The 12,484-nt window shown below is 40.1% G+C and overlaps 1 protein-coding gene across 3 annotated transcripts in view; it reads right to left on the minus strand.

The window, feature by feature from the left end:
- The window catches only part of cntn3a.2 (contactin 3a, tandem duplicate 2), a 57,377-nt gene extending 50,736 nt beyond the window's left edge, over positions 1-6,641 (minus strand). For all 3 annotated transcript variants that reach the window (XR_004332688.1, XR_004332689.1, XM_032520602.1), the window contains exons 1-3: positions 6,141-6,641; positions 3,363-3,498; positions 2,516-2,651 (exon numbers count right to left, since the gene is read on the minus strand). Coding sequence is in view for 1 of the 3 variants with exons in the window: in XM_032520602.1 (XP_032376493.1) it covers positions 2,516-2,651; positions 3,363-3,417 (191 nt within the window). In the remaining 2 variants the exon portion in view is untranslated. The remainder of the gene's footprint in view (positions 1-2,515; positions 2,652-3,362; positions 3,499-6,140) is intronic.
- Positions 6,642-12,484: the final 5,843 nt, after the last annotated feature.

Below are 12,484 nucleotides of genomic sequence, written 5' to 3' on the forward strand. Positions count from 1 at the left end.
GAGGTTGAAGAGGAAGTGCTCATATTATGCTCATTTTCAGGTTCATGATTGTATTGAGAGGTTCTACCAGAATAGGTTTACAAGGTTTACATATTTTTGTTGTACTGCACATTGCTGCAGCTGCTCTTTTACCCTGTGTGTTGAGCTCTCTGTTTTAGCTACAGAGTGAGGCATCTCACTTCTGTTCAATCTTTCAGTCACACATGTGCAGTAGCTAGGTAAGGACATTTAAGAAGCATATGAGTATGAGGATGTTTCCACCCTAGCAGCTACGCGAGCATTATAACGTGTGTTACAAAGTGACGTAGGTTTGTCAAGGAAGTAAAGGCTACAATACAGCAGGACTGCAATAGAGCTGTTTGGAGCAATTTGTAAACAATGTTTTCTTTGGAAGATGGCAAGTCCCTTTATGGTGGACTTTGGGCTTTTTCACTTTGTAAACCTATAACATGCACAAAACAGATATACAACACAATAAAGGAAAAGGGAAAAGCAAAAAAGCATAATATGAGCGTTTTGATTCATTGATTTATTCAAGTGCCATTGTTCAGAACGGAAATACTGCCACCACAACACTCTATCTCTTCTTAAATGTTATTTAAAAACGGAGCATTGATGGGTTTAAGGACAGAGCACTTTTCAAGAATGTTCCATCATTTTTCTCAAAGCACAGAAGATAGCAGTTTCTTTCCTTCTGACACATTTTGCTATTCTACTTCTCTGAAGTGGAAATGAAAGACTTGGAGACCATATTGGCCAACTGTCCAAAAAGCTTTCGAGTCTAACCTCCAAAATGATACTAATCTCCAATTTTTTAAAGAATATCCAAAACACTATATGTCAATGAGTGCTTGCTGACACTTGTACTTGAAAGCTGTGTTTCTGCATGTATTGCAGTTAACCCTACTTTGTAAGGCTATACAGTTTGAAAGACTGTCTATATGACAAATACCTATAGGGTTGGCTAAGTTATAGTGATACTTGCATGTGTGTGGTTAGGTGTCTGTGGAGTGCATTCAGCTCTTTATCCCATAGTCACCACCTCTTTTTGACCTGCTCTGAAGTGCCTTTGCTGTTCAGTGGTGCCCCTGAACATTGGGCAGGTGATTGAATACCAACTCCAAAACTGAATTACTCTGCTCGAGACTCATTTTGTGAACACATGTTGTCTAAACATCTGACCATAGATAAACTCAAGTATTTTGAATCATCCTGCAGCCCTGAGCCCACAAGCTTCAAACCTCAGGTCAAGTAAAGGTTAGGTTTAGACTTTTTTCTTTTTTTAAACTACATCACTTTTATGACCTGCTGTGGAGAGGCTGCTTTTCCATACAAGATTTGTTTTTCTCCTATGAGTTATTATGCCGCCACAGTGTGCATACTAGAAAAATGTCTCATCTTTGTGAGTGACAGGACTGGCAGAGGAAAGGAGAAAAGAGAAAAGAGAGGACGGGGGAGGGAGCAGCGTGATTCTATTTACACTTCAAGAGAGAAGCCAAAGAGGTACTGAGAGCTTGCAGAGCCCAGCACAGCCAGTTTGACAAGACACCACGTTAAACATGCTCATCTCACCTTTAATCAGTACATGGAAATACCTGGTCTTAGGCGAGGAATGTGAAAAGCCTGAAATAATGAGCGTACGTACTCCCCACCACTATCATTCAGCTCATCTGTGCTGGCTGTGCTGCCACTGGTGAACACACTTGCAATCAATGCCTGTTGGTGCCGACTGGTGTCTACCAACCTGCATTGGTCTCACAGCGTTTTCTAGGAGGAGATTTAAGATGCATTAAGATGCTACACATGTGTCGCTAAGATAATTTCTGGCGAGACAAGAGGCAGATTGGCAGCGTGTTAGTCAATATGAATTAGTAAAGCTATAATGACGCCACTGCTCAGACTGCCTGTGTGCATTTCAGTCTAATTTGGAGAAAATGGGAGCAGGCACCTGCCTATTCTATGTGATAAAACTTTATAAATCCATATTTACAGTCCTGTGAATGAGTGAAATGGGCTTTACATGAATGGTAACTGCAAGTCAAACAGTAATATGTATATATGTACACACACACACGTGTATACTGTATACAGTATACATATGTATATAGTATATATACACTAGTATATATACACTGTATATATACTATATATATATGTACAGTATTTTTTTATTGTGGTCCTCTTGTGACATTTACGCCTCAGAAAATTCTTACAGTAATAAAAGAGCAAGTGCTCTTTGAGCTTGAGTCCTTCTATGTTCGTACAAAAAAAGCAACACATGGTGATGGTTACTGTCGACTGAACTACAGCGTTTTTGTACTGCAAACTGTATTTTTAGAATCCCGTTGGGAGACAGATTTTGGGATTAGTGATTTTCACGTAGTTTAATAGTTAAAGGTAAACGTAAATCTCAAATAATGAGCCGCATCTCGTACACACACACACACACACACACACAAACATATATACACACACACACACACACACACACACCTTAATTTAGATGTGGTCCTACCTGTACTGAGGAGGTGGCATTCCCTTTGCATCACAGGTCAGAGTAGCTTCTTCGTCTATGGAGTCGATAGGAATGAACAAGTCACCTGGCTCCATCCTCCATTTTGGACCATGGTATGACCCACTGTCCATACAATCTGTTGGAGAAAGAGTAACAGCCTGAGCATAATGTCTGAAAAAAGTGTTATTTTGATAGCTGAGTTTGGCCACCATAATTCCCTGTACTTCTGGAGGAAATTGGATATTTTGGTCTAACAGGTAGGCTCTAACAAAATGGGAGATTGGACATTACTAAACATGGGAAGTTATTTCTTGAGATGTTGCAAAGTGCAGATTCTTCCAAAAGAACAAGCTAAATAATCTTAACAGGATGCAATTCCTGTGGATTTTAAAGTAGAAGAAATGTTGCTTTTCCAGTATTTAAAAACAATCGCATTTACATATGATAACAGATAACCATTTATTAGTAAATTGTTGTACAATATATGTCAAAAAATTCCATTTGTTTTGACTTTATAGGAACAATCCTTGGACTTTGTTCTTGGTGAACACAAACCTTATAATAAATATGTTTGGTCTGTGTTTTGTGTTAATTAAATCACAGAAAATATGATAAAAGACAAACAGCAAATGCTTCTTCATCAGGTTACAATCACAGTTGTAAAGAGGAAGATTGAGAGCGTTGTGTCTGTGTTGTGAATATAAGTCAATACTGAGGAGTGTCCCTTTAAACCGGGGCCATCCTATCATCTCTGACACTGACATGATTTTCGGCTCTTCGGCCATCATCCTCGTCTGTAAATGTCCAAACGTGAAAGAATTATTACTCATATAAAAAGGTGGTTTACCTGCTAGACAGTTGATGATTGATAACAGTAAAAGATGTTTCCATGGCAACATCATCTTTGGCAGCGAAGGGCAAATGAGACTTTCATCCAATAAGCTTTGAAATGGCACTCTTGTTCTGCGAGAGGGGAGCTTGACCTGTTTGAACAAGAATTTTGTTGTAAAACAACTCGCCAACCCCCAATATTTGTATCCCACTTTAAACATTGTGTCTTTTTCACTTTTATCACCCATCAGGAGAAGACATGGCAAGTTTATATTTTAGTATTGTAAATACAGCAACGATCAAATTGGATGTGGAGTTTGGTGCAAGATGCGTCTCATCACTTCTGTCCATTCTCACATTTCTGATCAGTGAAGATCCACACAGTGTCACTTTGTGCCCTGAGCTTCAGGCAACTTGCATCCAGAGATGTCTGAGGGTGATACCAGAGGCATATGGGAAGAAGCCCATGCCAATCTATTAGGGGGAGCGACCAACGCCTAAGCTCATCCTTTACTTGGACGGATTTATTCTGGCTGCCTGAGGAGACTTGGACCTGGGAATTGGGTGCCATCCAATCAATTAGATTCACTCACAGCAGCATGTGTCTCCCCACATGCTGCGGTGAATCAAGACAGCCTGGTGAGAAAGCCATTCCACCCAGGTCCATAATCAAGGGCAAGTGTCTGCCTGCTAGTAGCATGTGCTGCAAATTGCGATGCAACCATTTCTTGCAGGAGACTAAGCGAGAAATGATGCAATTATGAAATGTCAAACATACACACAACAGAGAACCAGCAATAACACATCAGTTAAGTGAGCAGTCACACACACACACACACGCACGCACGCACACACACACACACACACACACACACCACACACACAAACACACACACACACACACAGTACATTCACGTGGTTGGAGTAGTACTGTATATGCAGATCTGTGTACAATAATGTGTACCTGCATAAAAGCCTGCACATGAACACAAACACAGAATGACAAATTTCTTCAAGAGGTGTTCAAGATATATTAAGGGCAGAGATAGATAATAACACCAATCCGCTAAATGTCACACAACCCACACATACCTACCTACACACCACATTTACTCTAGTATAACACCCCCGCTCCACACACACTGGATTTCCATTTAGAGGACATAAGCCAGGATGTGTGGCTCATTTGTGGCCTAATGCCGGGGCAAGCCTGGTTCAGAGCACTACTTATGGGGTCTAATTGTTTATCAGCTACCTGGATGTCAAATCAGACATGTGGGGTCTCAGCCAGAATTTTCATCCCTACCTTACTTGTTTGCTCAGCCCTTTTTCCTCCCCCAAAGTCTGCAAAATTGAATTGGTATGCTTCCTCTCAAGACGAGTCCTGCATGCCATACCTCAGTGATGGGCCCCTTAAAACATCTTAAAACTGCTGGCACCTCAGGACTAAGGATTGGTGTGTGGAAGGTAAAGTGGGTATTGCAATATTGTCAACTTTGCATGTTATGGTTTGCATTTGCAAGAGAGTTTTGTTGTGATTAATACTGTTTTGTTGTGATTAATACTGTGATTAAAGCTGATTTAATGTGTTTATTTTTCTTCATGCTGGTCTTATAAATCATTTGCAAATGCAAAATACAGAGTTACAGAATTCTGTCAGTGATATGAAACAGAGCAGATCACTCAGTGGTTCGCATGTACATAATATATAACATTTCTCACACACACACACACACACACACACACACACACACACACACACACACACACACACACACACACACAGCTTGTACTGATGGATAATAACGATGAGGGCAATTGTGAATGCTTTGCAGGGTGAAACACTCTCAATCACAGAGGGTACCTTCCTGTATCAAGACAACACTGGGTTAAAGAATGTATAATCACGATATCTAGCACCTCCATCACACTCCGCCAGCATCCAAGTAACACGCTGGTTGAACAAATAGCCCAACTGGCAGAGTGGGAGTGTAGCCTACTTACTTTGAAGGCCTTCGCTGCATTCATCACAGATATTTCAGCTGACATTGTGACATACCAGTATGCAATTACCTGGTGAATGTTGCAGGGTAGAAATGGTTTTCTCTCTCTCTCTCTTTCTCTCTGTGTGTGTGTGTGTGTGTGTGTGCCTTCTACACTAAGTATCTCCGGAGGCATACAGCCAATCATTGTTGTGACACTTTCCAAGGTTTGCTGAAGGTATTTTTACCTAGCCTACTAATTTCTTTGCAAGAGTGTCCTCATAACACGTGGGTACATTTCAAATATTTTGTGCACACCAGCACCATACATTATGATTTTTTGGTGTTGGCATGTAGCAACACATTTCAGAGGGTGAGGTGAAGCCAGGCTGCAGTGTGGCACCACACCAGGTAGGAACCACAGGAGCAGTTAGAGGCTAATTACCACTACGTGAGTAATGAAGGAGCATCTCTACACCAGTCTGACAAAGAAAGGCACGGCTAAACCGCAGAAAAACTCCTTATTTAAAAACAAAATATCACAGTGCCTGTGTCCGAATGCATGTCCCTCCAAAATCAGACTCCGGAGTGGAGGAATTGGATTGCATTTTGAGGGCACGTCACGTTACTAAATAACATAATAAATTGATGGGCCAATTCGGACAGCAGGCAAGCCAGGCCGACATATATACGCCTATTAAAGTCAATAAATATTTTAGCATATCAATATCACTGTGTAAATAATGTAGCTTTCTGTATTTCTGAACGTTCACAATTGTCAAGCGCGCTTATGGGCTATTTTTTTTTCTTACCTCTTATCTTGAAATATCTTGAGACCAGCAAAAAACAAATTCAGCCCTCACGGAAAAAGCGACAGATTGATCCTCCATGGAAACGCTTTTATGAAAAATTTCGCTCACAATCGCAAGGTCGTATATACAGGTGAAAAATCTGGTGATCAGTCAAATATAACGGATAACGCAGGAGACATAAACACACGGGTTTCATATCGCTGCTCTCCCCCTTCTCCTCCACTCCCCACCAAAAAAAAAAAACACACACACACGCACACACAACACCCACGTTGTTTGCCGTGCTAAATCACATTTGAAACATCCCCAGTTAGAGGCTCGACTCTCGCCTGTGTTAACGCTCTCAAATCCAACACGCGGAGGTCTGAAACTGGGATGGAAAGGGAATCTTGCAGTGATGATTTATTATGCGCATCAAGTCAGCTCTCTCTGCGAAGAAGAAGTAGGCTGTACGGCGGCGAGAGGCGATGATGGAGCAGTCAGAACCAGCAGCGCTGGGATAGGAAGGTGCGGGAGGGAGGAAGACGCACCTGGCGTGGAACTGCGCCCCCATGCGTCAGACCACATTATTGCGAAGAAACAGTGAGCCTGATTCACCTACTATTAGGGGAGTAGGGTAATTTGCATTTTCTTTATAAGGCATTTCTCCCAAGCTTAGGCAACAAAAAGTAAGCATCGAGATAATTTTTGGCCCCATGCAGCCTATAATTAGGTGCCTTTCCACCAGAGGGTGTCTATAGGATGTCTATAGCTAAGAACAACAGAATTAAAAGAAACTGTCCAGACCATGAAGTGTCATTCAAACATGAAGCAAAGTTGATAATAAATCACAGAAAAAATGTGTGAAAATTCGTGCAAGCATGTAGAATTTCTCATAAAAGTGGAATATTAAAGTTGCAATAATCAATATTTGACCACTATAATCTATTATCCAGTCCTATCTCACAGCTGTTGAGTTACTCACCATATTTCTTTCAAGTTAAATTGGTCTCTACAACCGTAGGCTAGTTACATGCAATTAGCTATCATTTTAGCAAAATAAAACAATATAGACAGGAATATATTTCTTCTTTTCAGAAAGACAAATGAAGGAAACTTTCTGATCCCTGTCTGAAACTACTTGGTTAGGTTAAAAAAACAAATGATGGTTTGGGTTAAAATAGGTATGTTTGAACGTAATTTAAGTTTGGTTCATAAGTTAAGTACGTTAAGTAAACTACATTGACTTTTAGTTTCACATGGAACAAGAACAGTGGTGTTCTGGGAGAAAGTCCTTTGTTTGTTTGACCCATCCATCCACCCCAATCTCCTTTCATGGACCTTCGCAGACTTTGATTAGAAACATATTTGTTATGCATCAAAGACAAACATAATCCGGTACCAAATACATTTACCCCTGAAATTATTTAAAATGCAGTTTCATTGTGTTGGACCGTAACTTTTAGGAGACAGGGCTGCTATGAGGAACCCCAGGTGCTAGCCATGTAGGAAAGACACCAATACTTGGCTTGGCTTTTAAAGCAGCATTAAGATCTTTCTGACCACTAGGGGGCATAAAGTCTCCATAACGAACTCCTGCAAGAAATAGGTCTTGGTCACTTACCAGTCACTTGTTTTCTCTAGCGAGTGTTCATTTCACGCTAGACAAGCAGCATACAATCAGCTTGTGTGAGTTTATGAGATAGGAGTGGCCGCCAGTTACAATATGTGAGGTCAGTGAGAGCCATCGGGACTGAAGCATACATGTACCAGGCAACCAATATAATGAGCTGCAAGATGCTGAAAACAGAGCTGCAGAGTGGGGTGTTAAATTTACTCAAAAATGTGTGAGTGTGGCTTCTTCTTTGTGTGCAAGCGGGGCATGCTTGTGGACTGAGTGATGTCACTCAAACTAGTTTTGTGATTGGAGGAGACTGAAGTGTTGTGGGTACAACTGAACCTGTTTTCCATTCTGCCACAAAAAATGGACCTGGTTGTTATGGAATTGTTATGGAGCAGGTACCTGCGGTGAAAACACACAAATAAAAATTGATCATATTTATATTGGTGACATTTCTCCCTTTCTAATTGTCTGTTTTTACTGAAATTTGGACATGTCAAAGTAGGGTAAAGAAACATAGATATTAAAATGAATGATGGCAATGTCAGAATGCTAGTATTAAATAGAATGGAGCCATTGTTAATGTTACTAGTTACACCTGGGCTTTCCGTGCTATGACAAGCCAAGATGTCTGCTTTAAAAGAAAAAAGCTGTTTATGCTACTACGTGACTATTTTTTAACAGGAGTTTGATGCTTCACCTTAGATTACGATGAATGCATAAATGATCCACAGTATTCAAAACGCTTACATTTTGCCTGAAACTATGTTAATATTTACTGAATGAATTACTTTACTTTATTATCTACTGTTACATTATACACCTACAAATCTTTCATTATGTTGTAACTCTAAAACTGCTACTTTTGTCTATACTCTGTGTAAGCTGTCAGCTTATGCGTGTCTGTCTATCCGGAAAGAGGGATTCGTCCCCCATTACTCTTCCTGAGGTTTCTCTTTTTTCACTCCGTGTTTCTGTATTTTCTTATGTGAATGGAGGGTCGAGGGATAAATTAAGGGTGTTGTATGTTGTACAGATTGTAAAGCCCTCTGTGACAAAGTCGCGATTTTGGGCTCTATAAAGTAAATTTACTTCACTGAACTTGACTATAATTCAAAACTGCATTCGCCATTGAAATAAATTGGGTTGCTCTTGAGATGCAGAAGGCTGACGTTTCACTGTTTTGGATAAGCATCTGCTGACTGCATTGGTTAATGGTGAAAGGATGTATTTCCCACGACAAGACTGGGAAGAAACTGTTCTCTCTTCCAACTCTCTTCCTCCCTCTCTCATGCACACTATCAGCTGCCCTTCATCCTCTTTGTCTGTCTCTCTCTCGCTCTCTCTCTCTTTTTCCCCCACTCACAAACAATGAATCCCTCTTCTTTACTACCACAGTCATGTTACCCTTGTGTACATCACCACAAGGTCTAATATGTGTGCTGGGCCTCAGTGAAGCCTAACTCTATATAACGTAGGTCCCTTGGTCTCTCAGTCTACTAGGGGCCCCATCAAACCTACATTGATCATCCTCATTTCAGGCCCAGGTTCCTTCGATGTGGCCAGAGCATTGTTAATAATGCTCCATACAGCAGCAGTTTGACATTTACTTTAATTATGCCTCTAATTTATTCATGCATTTGATCCTAGGAGCTTGTTGTGAAAAAGCTTCCTCTAGGAATATTTTATCCTGCTCCTCTCGAGGCCCACGGATTAACCATCTTAATAGCAACCCCCTGAAGATATTACTTTCTTCAGTGTGTGTGTGTGTGTGTGTGTGTGTGTGTGTGTGTGTGTGTGTGTGTGTGTGTGTGTGTGTGTGTGTGTGTGTGTGTGTGTGTGTGTGTGTGTGTGTGTGTATTTGTGTGTGTAATAAGCATTGTGCCCTAAATGTGTGTGTTAAGCTGCAGAAGCCATTAGGTCTTATTTCTCAACCATTCAGAGGACGCAATGTAAATGCTCCTGTATATTTAGCTAGTCTAATTTTGGGAGAACACAAAGAAAAGTGCAAATGGTTGCAAGATCTGTGCTTATCGCACAATGCAGCGACCCCCATATTTAACCCACTTTTACAGAGGAAAACATCACCGCTTAATTTGCTAACTCCGCAGCTCGGTTAACAGACAGCGAAACACAGCAATTTCCCACAAAGTAGCAGAGGCAATCTCAAATGCACACACTTCAAATAGGATTTAAGATGTTAATTATGATGTTTTTTCATCACAGAACATTGCTCAACTTCTGACTGCACACCTGACAGAAATTCCTGAGGCTTTGTGGGGAAAATGTGGGCATTTGAAGACTGGGAAGTGGAGGCTCTTATTTGAAGAGGACACACACTTACAAAAACACACACACACACAGAGAGGTAGAAATGGAAGGCAATTTGTCACTTGTAAGTAATTTGTCAGGACTGGAGGAAACACTTCATAGACTACGTCATTATTTCATGAAAAATGTAACAGCTATTGCTTCAAATATGTGAACTTACATCTCTTTCATTTTTGTTATAATCAATTTTCACAAAACCACAAATCATCTTCCTTTATTTACACCCCTTATCTGAAAATACACATCGCTCAGCTGTGTGGTTGTCAATCTAAAATGATTTAGGTGTTGTCTGCAGCTCGCTTAAAATACGTACAGTGTATCACACATATATACTGGTAGGAATGCTCTCTCTTTCTCTCTCGTAGTGACTCAGTAAGGTTCTCTTGTTAGTTTATTTTTTACATTTCTGCTAGCCTTAGTTCATTAGCCAGGCGGTTGCATAGAAGACTAATGGGCCAACATACCTTTTATTGGATACTGCAATTCCATGGCAGTGGAGGTCCATTACTTTAGGCATTCAAGAATTTACTCTTTACTGCTGCTGATAGGGAGGACCTGCTGGGGGCTAATGACGAGAAATATCCACTTCGAAATAAATCCTGCTGTAGGCCAATACAAACTTTGCTTGGCTATAGAAGAGACCTGCAATTAGAAAACAGCTTTTGAGGTCTGACCCGGGGTGAGTCCACTAAATTCAGCACAGAGATGCAGCGTTTCTGTCTCTCTCTGTCTGTCTGTCTCTCTCTCTCCATATATATATATATATATATATATATATATATATATATAAAAGCTATTTTCTAATTGCAGGTCTCTTCTATAGCCAAGCAAAGTTTTATTTATATATATATATATATATATATATATATATATATATATATATATATATATATGGATCCTCATAGGTAATATCTAATTTAAAAGAACTATTCATTAATCTAAATAAGCATGGGACGCATATAAGATACCTTGTATTAAAACCTGCATTTTTCATAAGTTTGATGTGACCCCGAAATTACCGCCGTTTGTCAATTCCAACAAATAATAACAAAGGTGCTGTATGTAGCATTTGCCATGAATTATTTTATTTAATATGAATTATTGAAAATACTGTGAGTCATTGATTACAGGAAATTGGAAGCTGTTTACAAGTGTGAGAATCCCTGCACCCACCATTTGTCCCTTGTTGCTTGTGTACTGATACTTACATTAGTCCACATTTATTTCACACATTCCTCTATTAGTTATTTTTGTTTATTGAAAATGTGGTTATAATCTGGATCATAATTTACAATACCTCTGTGTGCAACAGAGGCTACGCTATTGATCTCTACCACAGTTGCACTGTGCATTAATAAAATCAAGGTAATTTAAGTAATTGACTGCAACAATGGAGTATTGTTTACAGTAAAAATGCCAAACAATGATACATTGATTAAAATGGCATACTAAACAGTTGCCACTCTAAATGAATCCATTTGGGAAAAATAACAAAATACAGACACATTTGGTGAAGCTTATGATGGACAGTTGTGCTCGAGGCTGCCAAAGGTGTTGATTCAACTTGATGGTCATTTAGAGGCAGTGGTTTGTAGTGTTATTAAGCAAATGTCCTGTTAAGTGTTTTTTAGTCAGCGTTAACGAGGGTCTACTTGTAACCACTGGTTCTCTTTGTTAGAGCAGTATATCTGTGTGTGGAATATGTTTATTGAGAAGTCCCTTTTAAATTATATAATATCACAGTGTTTGTGACACAATGACAACTGGTGAAACAAAAAAGCAGCTTCACACCTGTGAGTCATTTCTAAATTGAGTGACAGATTAATTGTACCCAAGATCTGAAAATCACAGGGCTCAAGCCAACATAAGGCAGCTGAAAGAGGCAAAAAGAGGGCAAACAGTCTCTTACACTGCTCTTAGCAGCAGTACATCACCCTCACAGTAATTTGGGGTTTAGTGTCTTTCTCAAAGGCGCTTGAGCAATGTTTGTAGTCCGTAACAACAGACACCTTTCAATTGATAATGTGCAACAATTAACAGCCCAACACTCCTCTCCCAGTGCCAGGAATCAACTCAACAGAGTTCCTGCATTAGTTTGTTGATAGTAAGTATCTTTACCTCTGGGCCAACCTTTTTTTTTGACAAGATGATATTGCACTGACATCATCATCTCCCGATGCCTTTACGGTCCTGATAAAAGGTCCCTAAATCTTGAACTCGCTGTGCAGACAAAATTAGACTTGCTGCCTGTGGCCTTGCACTGCTGAGCAGAAAACATTGGGAAAAGGAGCAGGTGGCAGCAGACATCAGTGCCCACGTCCTTGTGTCAATCTGAGCAGACATTTTTTAGTGCAGCTCATTTGGTTATACATTTTGCCAAAATTGCTTTAATGCTTCCGTTTCAGTTGGGGAA

The sequence above is a fragment of the Etheostoma spectabile genome, chromosome 7, assembly GCF_008692095.1.
Source record: "Etheostoma spectabile isolate EspeVRDwgs_2016 chromosome 7, UIUC_Espe_1.0, whole genome shotgun sequence".
Taxonomy (NCBI): domain Eukaryota; kingdom Metazoa; phylum Chordata; class Actinopteri; order Perciformes; family Percidae; genus Etheostoma; species Etheostoma spectabile.